This window comes from Varanus komodoensis, unplaced genomic scaffold, assembly GCF_004798865.1.
Source record: "Varanus komodoensis strain SLA01 unplaced genomic scaffold, ASM479886v1 scaffold60, whole genome shotgun sequence".
Taxonomy (NCBI): Eukaryota; Metazoa; Chordata; class Lepidosauria; order Squamata; family Varanidae; genus Varanus; species Varanus komodoensis.
Window position 1 is genome coordinate 3,529,502 of NW_025336223.1, and position 11,520 is coordinate 3,541,021.

An 11,520-nucleotide genomic window follows, 5' to 3' on the forward strand; every position below is an offset into this window, starting at 1 on the left:
GGCTTTAAAATAGGAAAATGTGACAAATGAGAGCCTTCCAACATTCAGGATCAGGGATTGATTTTGACTGTTTTTATTCGTGTTCTTTGGGTGGGATCCAATTAAATCTCTCACTCTGGAGCAGATTTTGAAGGAGTCCGCAGGGAGGAGGGGAGAGAAGAAAGTCCTGTTGTACAGGATTGTATGTGATTTTGTAAAAACCCCATGATTCTAGTTAAGAGGTGAGAAATGGTTAAAAGGAAGGATGCCTGCAGATGAGCTGTAATCACAACATGAGAACAGCAGCACTGTGGTGTTGCTTGTCCCCACAATAATGCAGCAACAGGGAGAAGGGACTGTGCGGGGCAGCGAGCGTGGAGCACACTGTTTCCATGTGCGCCTCCACAAGAAGCAGGACTGCCTGGTTTTCTGAAGCACAGGCAACAGAATCCGAGGTCCATGGCAGATCAGGGAATGGAAAGTAGTCTCTGGTGGTTCAGAGAACAGCTCCTAGCTGATAAGGAGAAGAGGTTCGCTACAGCAGGTGCAGTGAAGCGAGTGGCAGATCATTCAAGCCAACTTTTCTAACAAGTTGGCTCCAAGCCTTTGCAAATCTTTTGTCCGTAACACGGCCCCACTGGAGACTCTCAGCAAGTTATACTCCCGCACTGCAACAAGCGTTCTCAGTCAAACATGCTACTTTCCCTTCATTTATTTCTGCTTATTGTTGGCTTATGAAACACAGGACAGACAGACAGACAATGCAGGCCACTGAGCACTGACCCCAAGTTGCTGAAAAAAGCGGCACAGCTCCCTCAGCAGGGCAGATGGCCACGGAGCGACAGCAGATGCCATCAGAAAGCACGATTCTGATAGCCTATGTGGAGAAGGACAAGGCTGGAAATCCCACCCACAAGTACAGGGAAAGTGAGCAAAGCCCTACCTTTGGCAAAGGCTCTCGGCTACACACTAGGTGTATTGGCCATTGTTGTGTTTAGCAGCAGTGTGGAACAATTAACAGCAAGTGTGGGAAAAGGGATGAGGGCAAGACCGTTTTACTAGACTGCAGAGAGTGGGCATTTTTTTTACAGTATTCATCTCAGTACATGATGGATTCCTACATCCCACCCGCCACTTCAGGCCCGGCAGAGCAGGCTTCAGTGTTTTGCATTGATGATATCTACAAATTCAGGCTTGAGAGAGGCGCCACCAACGAGGAAACCATCCACATCATGCTGGGAGGCCAGTTCTTTACAGTTGGCACCAGTGACTGAACCTGCAAGAAAAACAAGCCCATCATTTAAAGGGAAAAAGGGGGCTCCAGGAGGAGGAAAACAGGGCAGTTAAGAATGAGAAAATGCAAGATCACCTGCTGTACAGTATTTCTAAAACTAATTTTTGTAGCAGTACCCCAAGGCGTCTGTTTGTATAGGAGATGATTGTTTGGGAAGCCAGGTCCCTGAGTGTATAGGGCTTTAAAGGTCATACCCAGCACTTTGAACTGGAAGGGTCTTCTCGGTGACTGCCCCAACTTTTACAATGGGCTTCCTAAAGTCACTTCTCTCATTTTGGCATCTGGCAAAAACTGTCCTCTTTTGCAGGTATTTCAAGACCTGATTTTACCACCTGATCACACAGAGTTCACACTCTGCTACCATCAGGTGTCCCCACACCCTATGTAGCTCCATACAGAGTGTGTTAGACTGACCTGGAACAGAATGCAATTAAGGCATGCAGAATTAGCATGCAGTAGCTAATTCAGACATAGTTAGGAATAAGCACAGCTGGTACCACCATGGAAAACTGGACATCCAGGCACAAAGACACGTTCAAGGTTCACCAAGAATGCAAGCCTGAGTCTTCCTGGGAAGTGTAACCTTTCCTAGGATGGGCTGAATCTCTACTTCCTGCAATGCCTTTTGACTAACCAGAAGACTGAATTAATCTTCAATTTGTTTGCCTTCATCCAATCCCTTATTGACATTGAACACTAATTTAGAAGAATAGCTTGACATGATTTAGATGGGAAGAGAACTCCAGGCAATTTTGCCCAGTGATTTCATATGTATGAAAAATATTGTGGGGGACAAGGAGAAAATTGTGGGGGGAGACCTACAGGGCAACAGCCATGGCAGTGCACAGGGGTCTCCCAGTACACCTTCTGAAACTGTCTTGGATAGTTTTGGAAGGTGTACTGAACTCACCATAATTCAGTGCTTCTCAGTCCCATCTCAGGCAGACGCCTCAGAAGGATGCCAGAGCCAACGGGAAGACAGTTGCTGAGAGGACCAAAGGAATGAACAGGAATACTCTTTCCCTGTCCAGCTGCAGTACAATCATCCACCAAGGGGACCAAAGCAGTTGCTGTCCCATAGCCAAGTCTGCAGCCAGATTCAGCTGAATCTAAATGAAGTGCTTCTTCTTCAGTTTCCTGGAGCCGAGAAGCCCCCACACATAGTGGGGACCAGCTGGAAACTACCCAGTCCAGTGGGGTTCAGGGTGCATTTCGTTTTTAGCATGTTTCACCTCAGCCTCAAAGTGAGACGTATCAATTAATACTGGACAAGCAGGAGGCCAAATTGCATCCAGCAGTCCCGGGTCTATTACAACAGCTGGGCTGACATGAATATGACTGATTTTATCTACGAAGGACCACAATGAAATATCAAATGGTCAATCCCTTGTTCTCATGGGCCAAAGTGCAATAGGCCTTCAATCATCCGAAAAAGCTCCAGTTGGCAACCCACTGCAGAAACAATGTGCAGAGAAATACAATTTCTTTGCAACCCTCACCGCTGTGGAATAGTGTTTCATATGAGCTCTAGGCCACAGTGGATCAAATTCATTCTGAGTATTATGTCAAGGTTGCTCTAATTGATGGCCCAGTCATTTGATCACCATTTGCTGTCTTTAAAAAAAAGGGGGGGGCAGGGAGTTCATCTGGCTCTACTCTATGGGAAAGGTCTCTCTAGTTTCAAGTAATTTGGCCATTTCTCCATCCATAAGTCAACCGTTACAACACAACAAGAGGGTTCCAAAGAACCTTCAGAAAACTAACCAAATTCATCAGTATCCTGGGATGAAACTTCCCAATGGTCTCCTACCTCTGCAGAGGGTTTAGGTCCCAGTAAATCTAAACCACACCAGCTGGTGATCAGTCCATGACAAAGGAACTGTACAAAGTTCTCCACCCCAATCCACATCATCCCATCCAGCACCAAAAAACGGATCCAAGCTATGCCCATCGTCTGTAGCTGAGACAGACCTGTGGCTGCCATGAAATCTTGAGTTACTCACAAGGGGGCCTCAGCATGTTTGCTGGAGTCCCCCAGCACAACAAAGCCACAGGCCCAAGGCCATCTTGAGCAGCTCAGGAAGGGAGACTGCTGGAAAGCACCTCAATTCTGCCCTGGACATCCACATTTAGATCCTGACATACAAAACTGGAAGACTACAGGATGGGGCACCTAGTCAGGGAGATAAAATCCCTACATGCCACCACAACTTTGCCTCCCCACCCCTGTAGCCAGCCTGCTGCAATGCGGAGAACCAGGCGCTCAAAGCAAAGAGAGAGGCTGTCACCCAGCTTTCCAACCAGGCATCTGTGATGCAGGCCAGGACAGCACATTTATCCAGAATCAAGTCCTAGGGTCTTGTTTGCCATTCACTGACCTGGCATCCAGCCGTATCTTCAACCCAGAGGGACTTCCATCAAGTCTACTCTGATATGGGAGGCAATCTGGGAGCAGCACACCCTGTTGGGCCACCTGCTCCCTGAATTCCACAGCTGCCTCTTGCTGCCATATCTCCCTTGGCCGTCAATTGTTCCAATGGCTTGCTTCTAAACAAAGACCTATTACATCTCAGGGGTCTCCACTGAACTGGAAACATTAACAAGTCTCTCTGCAAACATTTATGAACTCCTGTGGTGTTTATTTTTCCATAAAATGGAAAATGGTTCTCCCTTACCTTCTCCTTTTGAACTGTCCATGCTGCACCTAAGTTATTAATGTATGCTGGGTGGTTTTGACCCTCTGGCGAGGTTGTTATCAAGCTACAGCCCTTTCTGTGTATAGCTAGCTACCTTCAAGCTAAAGTAATTTTGACCCAAATCAGAATTCTGTTTTGCAGGCACCAGAAATGGTGTGCTATGAAGCCAATAACCAAAAGGGCAAATTATTGCCAAATCTGCCTTCTGCACTGAGAAGGGAGGACTCCATTTACCTCCATAGATGATTCGAGTTGATTGTGAAACAGCATCGGACACATGGGTCTTGAGCCAAGTCCTCAGTTTCTCATGAACTTCCTGAGCCTGCAGCAATGCAAACAGTGCATCAGTGCAATCATTAAATGCAATCAGTTAGCGCAATCAGTCCTGTTGGCATGCCTCAGGAAGTGGGCATTTTCAGCCTTTCAATACTAACTATATCCCAAGAGGGAAACAAGATTGGCCAATGCTTTCTCTTTCATACCTGCTGGGGAGTTGCAGTTTTACCAGTTCCAATGGCCCAAACTGGCTCATAGGCAAGAACCACCTTGCTCCAGTCCTTCACATTGTCTGGAAACAGGAGAGGAAACATTATTTAGAAGGTTTAAGTGCAATAGCCCTACTGAGAGGGGCAACTACATACAGATGGTAGTTTGGGAGTCTTGAGGAACACATGTCCTATTTAGCTTCTGTTAAAACAAATTGAAATACTCAGCGACTAAGAATTTGACAAGCATTCATACTAACAATCCCTCTAGCTCTGAAGTCCTTGCTTTGACAGTGACATCAATGTATCTAGAAGCCAAAACAATGGATGGGAATGAATTCACTTAAAATGGCTGCTAAGCCTAAGTAAATGCTAAAAATGAGTTGACATGGTATTTTGTGACAATTAATCACATATCCAATCATTTCAAAGTGTAACAGTGGGCTTTTGTACTTCAGTGTTTATACCCGTAACATTTTACAATCTGCTGCAATTTCCACAGTTCTGTAACCATATGAATGGTGGGCAGAGAAGTGAGAAATGAGAGTCTCCTCTCTACTGCAAGCTTTCAAGCTAACAGAACTGGCTTCAACAACTGCTGGAGTTCCCCAAAGCCCTCTTACCAGCGATAGCCTTGGTCTGCTCAAAGACCACCTTCTCTGTGATGCCAGCCTCTCGCTCATCCAGTTTCTCACCAATGCAGGCGATCACACCAAGCCCTTCAGCCAAGGCATGGGCCACCTTCTGCCCAATGAGCTGAAAGGGGTGCAGAAACACAGAGTCAAAGGCCACACAACCTGAGCACTTCCTCCTGCCACAAGCAAGCTGCCAGCTTCCACTGCCAGCAGTAAGAAGGGAAAGAAACTCTCAAGAAGCAAACCCACCTCGTCTGACTCGCCAAAGACGTGTCTTCGCTCAGAGTGTCCCAAGATCACCCAGGTGACACCAGTATCCTTTATCATGGCTGGGCTGAAAAAAGGAGAGAGTCCAGCTTGAATGGCTGCAAGATGCCAGCAGAAACTGCAGCCCATTCTTTCTGGCCACCAGCCCCAGAGTCCCAGCAGACGCACCTGATTTCTCCCGTGAAAGCTCCCTTAGGCACCTTGTAACAGTTCTGTGCAGCCACGCCAATCTTGGCATCAAGCTTCTGGCGGGCAAAGTCGAGGTAGATGGAGGGGGCACCACAAACCACCTCTGGGGGAGAGAGAGAGAGAGAGAGAACAGCTGGGATGAAGCCGGTGCCCAAGGTACCCTCGGTTATAAATTCTTCCTACCTAACCACTCACTTGCTTCCCAGGACACAATAATGCTCAGCTATACCCTTTGCAGGGTGAAGGTGGGCAAGTAAGTCCCACCACCCTTTATTGTAAGACTGTCCTGAGACTTCTGGTAAGAGGACAGTATAGAAAAGCTTTAAAGAAATACATAAATAAAATCTGCCCCCTGGCTTTAAGGCTCATGGGACATTATGCAACACCTTGCTGTAATGCGCACCGCACCCCAGCACACTGCTGCAGCCGTACACATTGATTAACTGGAGCGAGCTGGGGATCCCTCTTTCTGGTGCAGGCAGATGACTCCCGCTGTGAGCAACCCGAGTGGGTGGGGCCATGGCCTTTTCCTCCTCATTCTTCTGCCCTCCGTCCCTTTCACACAGTGGGCTGCTGGGAAGGGACAGGTTGTGTTTGCTAGTGGCCTGACCGGACCGACTGCAGAGGTCTTCTGAAATCAGACTGAAGGTCACGTGCAAACCTAAGACCACAAGTGGCCTGTCCTTGAATCGAAGTCACTAACTCTCAGTCCACCCTGCCTCGCAAGGATGTTGAAAGGATAGTCCAAGGCAAAGGATATACTGTAACCCTGCAAAGTCTTTGGGATAATGCTGAAAAACAGAAAAAATGCCTCTTCTTCACAGTAAAAGTGATATACAATAAACATACAGAATTGCGAAAAAGACCTTAATCCCATTGTTCAGTTCCAAATCAATGTACACAGAATCAACTTCTTACCACTAAAGTAACAAGTTTCAAAAAATTCAATGAAGATAGTTGGGAGTGGAAATAGATCTGCCCAAGAATCTAAGTGTGAGGAGGGAGGGGCAAGCAGTAAAAATGAAAGTGAAATCTTTTCAGAAGAATTTGGATTTGCACAAGTCTTTGGATCTTTTTGTGTATTATCATATTCTTTCCCTGGAGGAGAAAACCTATAATGGCAGCAGGCCATAAAAGAGCCTCATAAAAGTCTGGAAATATTTTAATGAAATTCCTCTACCTACAGGTAAGGCATGTGTGCAAATTATGTAGAAAGCCATGATTCAAATCTAGTCTTATTGACTAGTGATTTAAATTGATTTCATTTAAATCAACCCCATCCCGATCAGCCAACATATTGGCTGCCTTTTCTAACAGACTTAATTTATTGTTGCTTCAACCCACCTATCCCTTCAGCGAATAGCAGCCTACAAAATTTTACAATTATGCCTTCTACCCTGCGATCCCCTATCACTGATCAACCAATGGCGACTGATGAGGAACCCAATTGCCTCAGGTTCTCAAGGACAGGGGAACCAGAGACAGGACTTCACAGCAGGCACAACTGATGCTCTGTTGGATGACCTCTTCCCAGTCCACCTTCCTTTTCCTAATACAAGTTGAGCTGGCTGCCCTATAACCTCCCCTTCAACACCCACACTCCTCTAGTGACAAGAAACAGCTCGACCTTTGTGGGAACAAGACAGTCCAAACCCAGTGCTTGTGTGGAAGAGGCACAGATCTAGTGGCTACTTCAGTCTCTGAGCCTGCTGTCCTTCCTCTCACTGGGAGGTCACAGTCCTCCTCTCCCAGCCACTCTTTTACTGGCCTTGTTTAGAGGTGGCCAGGTCAGTGTTTACTTTGGGCTGAGGCCTTGCCCCTCTCCTTGCAAACACAAGAGGAGCCATGCAGGATCAGACCAAAGGCATAGCTGCTTGTGGGCTAATCTAATCCAGTATTCTGTTCACACAAGGACCAACCAGCCTACAAGCAAGCCACAGGTGTGGCAGCACCTGTGGCCTATATCCCTGTGCCACCTCGGACACTAGAGAGGCAAACTATCAACAAATTCATGAGGGCTGATTAAATTTGGGCTATCACAGTAGCCGTCTTCAAGGCATCCAAGTTTGTGGCTATCACTGCATCTTACAGTAGTTCCACTTTGCTCTGCTGAAGAAGTATTTCCTTTTATCTCCAACATTTAATTTCCTTGGATGACCCTGAGAATTTAAGGTCCATTTTTCCCACACCATGCATAATTGCACATACCTCTATCATATTGCTCCCTTGCTTTTTATACACTGAACAACCCACAGTGTTATAACCATTCCTTGAAGCTGGGCTGCTCCAGACCCCAGTCTTGGAGATCCCTGCAAGCAAAGCCTGGGGCCATCTTTGCAGCATACTTATGTCAGTTTAACAGCATTTTAACTATTACAGCTTCTCTCAGGGGCCCAAAAAGTAGGATGACTCTTCAATTTGTCTGTAGCGTACCACAGGGAGATTCTGTGGATTTAAGGAAGCTGCTGAGATAGAATCACAGACTGTGGAAGACAGAAAAGCTGACGAAAAGAGGTCCAGATGAGAATGACATAGCATTCTGACTTCTGGATTGTCTAGAAACTATACAAATGGCAGTGTTAGTAGGTGTGAAAAACTCATTCTGCTCTGTATGGCTTTGGTTGCCAGTTCTAATCTTGAATCAGAATCTGTCCAAGGGTCATTGTTCAGCGACAGTCCAATGATGTAACACATGCAAGTTAAAAAGATCTTTCTGCCTGGGCTAGAAAAAAGATCTTTTTGCTCACATTCCCAAACAGCCATTGCTGGTCAAAATAGATGGAAGTAAACCGGGGTACAAATTCTATATGAAGCAGCTTCATATGTTCATATTTGTTTTATTTTCTGCTTTTCAGGATAAAAATCAAGTACATGTAAGGTAATGCTTTAATCCTCTAGGCACTCAAAAATGGAGGAAAAAATAGCAAGGGGAAAGTGGGCACTGGCAAAAGTCATTATTTGAAAGCAGAGCGTCAGAGTAGGGATGGGGTGAAGAGCAAGTCCTCTTCCTACAGCCAGAAATCTTAAGAAATCAATCCTCTTCTGGGCTTGCTAGATATGGGATTTAATGTCCAGCTAGCAACCTAATTGTGTGTTTGCTAGAACATTGGAGATGCTCAAGTCTACTACTTAGTCTTCTTTATGAACAGTGAGCGTATCTAGAGCAATAGCTCCTTCTCCCCATACTCCTGACCTTTAACAGGCTATAGGGATAACGTTTCCAACTCCAAGTACAGTTGCTGGTATTTTTAGGCAGCTACACTAACACCTATATTTAGGATCTCCTCTCCTCCAGGCCCTTTGACATTTCTTCAGGATCCCACTTCAGAAACATCAACCCCTGTTCAATCCGCCTTGCCCTTTCTGATTTAACAGGCACAGCAGAGAATCTGCCAAATTAACCATTTATTTAGCTCATGGGAGAGTCTCCTGCTGGTGGACTTAATGCCAAGCAGAATAGAGAGAAACAGACAGGCCTGCTTTCAGGCACACTAGTACAAACGTTAAAATGACTGATAAGGCTTGTGGCACTTCAGAAACATCCCAAGACCTTTTCGTATTTTATAATAGAACTTCCCTTTAAATTTGCAGCTTGGGTTTTCGCTATATTGGTGTGCCTTCCCCACTGCTATAGTATTTCTGGCTTTGGTCTTGGTTTACCAACACAGTGACTCAAATACAAAAGAGACAGGCTTTTCTAGGCTGTGCTGAAGAGCGGAGATGGGAAAGTACCCCTGACCTCTGCCACGTGAGATCCTAGGAGAAGCGGCCTGCTTCAAAAGACCTCCAGAATTTGTCCAAGGACAGATTCAAAGCATGTGTACCAATGGCCTCGTCGTTCTGGAGCTGGTCCCACCCCACTTTCGCAATGAACTCATTTGTGCGTGTGGATGTGCATGTCTATACAAAATATTTTTTTTTGAGCAGCTTTTCCCCGGCATGGCCACTGAGGAGGAAAACAAAGTTTTCAAAGTCAAGAGGTTGCTTTAGGCAGAATCACTGGCGGGAAAAACCGGTTTCTGGGCCGAAAGGCGCTGCCCCGGGGCTGCTCGGGCTCCGTTCCTGTGAGGTTTTGCAGCCTTTGGAAGGATGAGGAATAGGCAGCCAGGCCCGCCGGCCAAGCTCTGGAGTACGTGCATGTGGGCACGCGGCAGCGGCGGCAGGAGGAGGAGCAGCCGAGCCCGCTTTCGAGCGCGCCGGCGGAGGCGGGCTCTAGCCCCTGCTCCGAGTGCATCGGCAGTTACTCCCCTACACGAAAGGGGGCGAGACGGAGGAGACCGAAGCGCCTCTCTACATTGTCGGAGCCTCGTTAACTGGGGCCCCTCTCGGCAGGCGAACCCATCAGGGGCGCCTGCGGATAACGGGGTGCAGGCGGGAGACGCCCAGGGCTGCCACGCATGGCCTCCTCCAACCTTTCGCGGTTCAAACGGAGCATCCTGCCCCATCTGCCCTCGACCCCTTCGTCACCACCAGCCCTGCGCGCCCCTATTTAGCAGCGAGCCTCGCTGAGCTTCGCAGGGCTGGCGACCGTGCAGGCGTGCACGGGACGGGACTGCACCGCTCCCTGCCCCACCCCACGCGGCGATCGTCGCCACTAGCCCGGGACTCCACCTCACCAGTCTCGGCAGGGATCTTGGCACCGTTGAGAGTGTGGATCAGCTCCCCGAGACTCTTTTTGTCTCCATTCATTTTCCAGTTCCCGCCCACGAAGAATTTCCTGGGTGCCATGATGGTAGTGCCCGGGCCGCCCGCTCAGATGGATCCAGAGACGATGAGAAGGTCAAAAAGCGAAGCAACGACGGCGGCTCCGGTGCCGTTTTGCAACCCCCTATATAGATACGGCGGAAGCCCGCCCACTACTGTTAACGTCACACAGGCTCCGCCCCATCCGTCTGTGCTTCAGCCGAGCCCATTCCCCAATCCCGTGGTGACGCGAGGCCAAGGGACGAGAATGTGGGCAGAGGCAGGGCACTTTTCTCCTCCAGTAAATTTATACATCGGCAAGAGGTTGAATGTATCGCCTACTATAACACTTACAAAGAAACGACCCCTCTGTGCTTGACAGGTCATTCTTTAGATTAAGAAAGGTAGCCCAATCTTACCTAAATTATTTTGAGGATACATTTGATACTGAACCACCGATTTATTGTTGTAAGCCGCCCCGAGGCTTCGGCGAATGGGGCGTCATAAAAATGTTTAAATAAATAAATAAATAAATAAATTTTAGCAGGTAGACCATACACTTTGCAAGTGTCCCCATTACCTCTAGAACACGGACAGGCCGCATCTGATATTCCAACAACTGCAGCTCACAGAACAAGTTGTGAAAGCAATGCCTGCCCAAAGGGTAACAAGCATAAATTTCCAAAGACCTATGCTGAGTTTGGTTGCTCAGGGCTATGCCTAGCTCATGACTCACGATGGGATAATTTGGATTAAGTGAAACAGAAAAAGTTGCAATAGATTTACCTGATTTATACCTTTAGTTTTCTTGGTGTAGATGAAAATCAAGTAACATTCTACAGCCAAGCAGCATACAAACCATCCCTGCTTCTGAGTTGCACGTTTCACTGGCCCTAGCATTGTCACTTGAATGCTGCGGCGTGCGCAAATGCATTTGTTCTGCAATGGCCATTACGTAAAGTACAGAAAACAGATAAGACACATGTTCAACTACTTTTTTGCAAGGCAGATGTTCACACTTGTAACCATAACTATTCTAGATACTCTTTGGCCTCCAGGAGTGTTTTTAGAATTCTAGGCAGCAAGAGGAGTATCGCACAGGCCCCCCTGCTTCATACAGCAGGCCGGCAGAGACGAACAATGCACTCTCCCCAACTGAAACAAGGGATTTGCATCCCATAGAATAGCAGCAGAAAGGCTATAGGGTCAGCCTTTCTGTGCTACTGTTGAGACGCTGGACCCCACCCCACAGGGCGGAAGCTGTGATTACACTCCTTTCCTGGTGACCCATG

At 47.4% G+C, this 11,520-nt stretch overlaps 1 protein-coding gene across 1 annotated transcript; it reads right to left on the minus strand.

Moving 5' to 3' along the window:
• Window positions 1–673: 673 nt before the first annotated feature.
• TPI1 (triosephosphate isomerase 1) lies at window positions 674–10,367 on the minus strand. Its single transcript, XM_044449726.1, has 7 exons — window positions 10,162–10,367; window positions 5,525–5,648; window positions 5,339–5,423; window positions 5,078–5,210; window positions 4,452–4,537; window positions 4,204–4,291; window positions 674–1,255 (listed from the first exon to the last, which is right to left on the minus strand). The coding sequence occupies exons 1-7, from the start codon at window positions 10,271–10,273 to the stop codon at window positions 1,137–1,139; spliced, it is 747 nt and encodes a 248-aa protein (XP_044305661.1). The 5' UTR covers window positions 10,274–10,367; the 3' UTR covers window positions 674–1,136.
• Window positions 10,368–11,520: the final 1,153 nt, after the last annotated feature.

Excerpts from the sequence above, each read along its gene's own strand:
- TPI1 (XM_044449726.1), bottom strand. The coding sequence starts at position 10,273 with ATGGCACCCAGGAAATTCTTCGTGGGCGGGAACTGGAAAATGAATGGA. Across the intron at positions 5,649-10,161 it reads CAAGATCCCTGCCGAGACTG|AGGTGGTTTGTGGTGCCCCC; the intron begins GTGAGGTGGAGT and ends TCTCTCCCCCAG. Across the intron at positions 5,424-5,524 it reads GCTTTCACGGGAGAAATCAG|CCCAGCCATGATAAAGGATA; the intron begins GTGCGTCTGCTG and ends TCCTTTTTTCAG.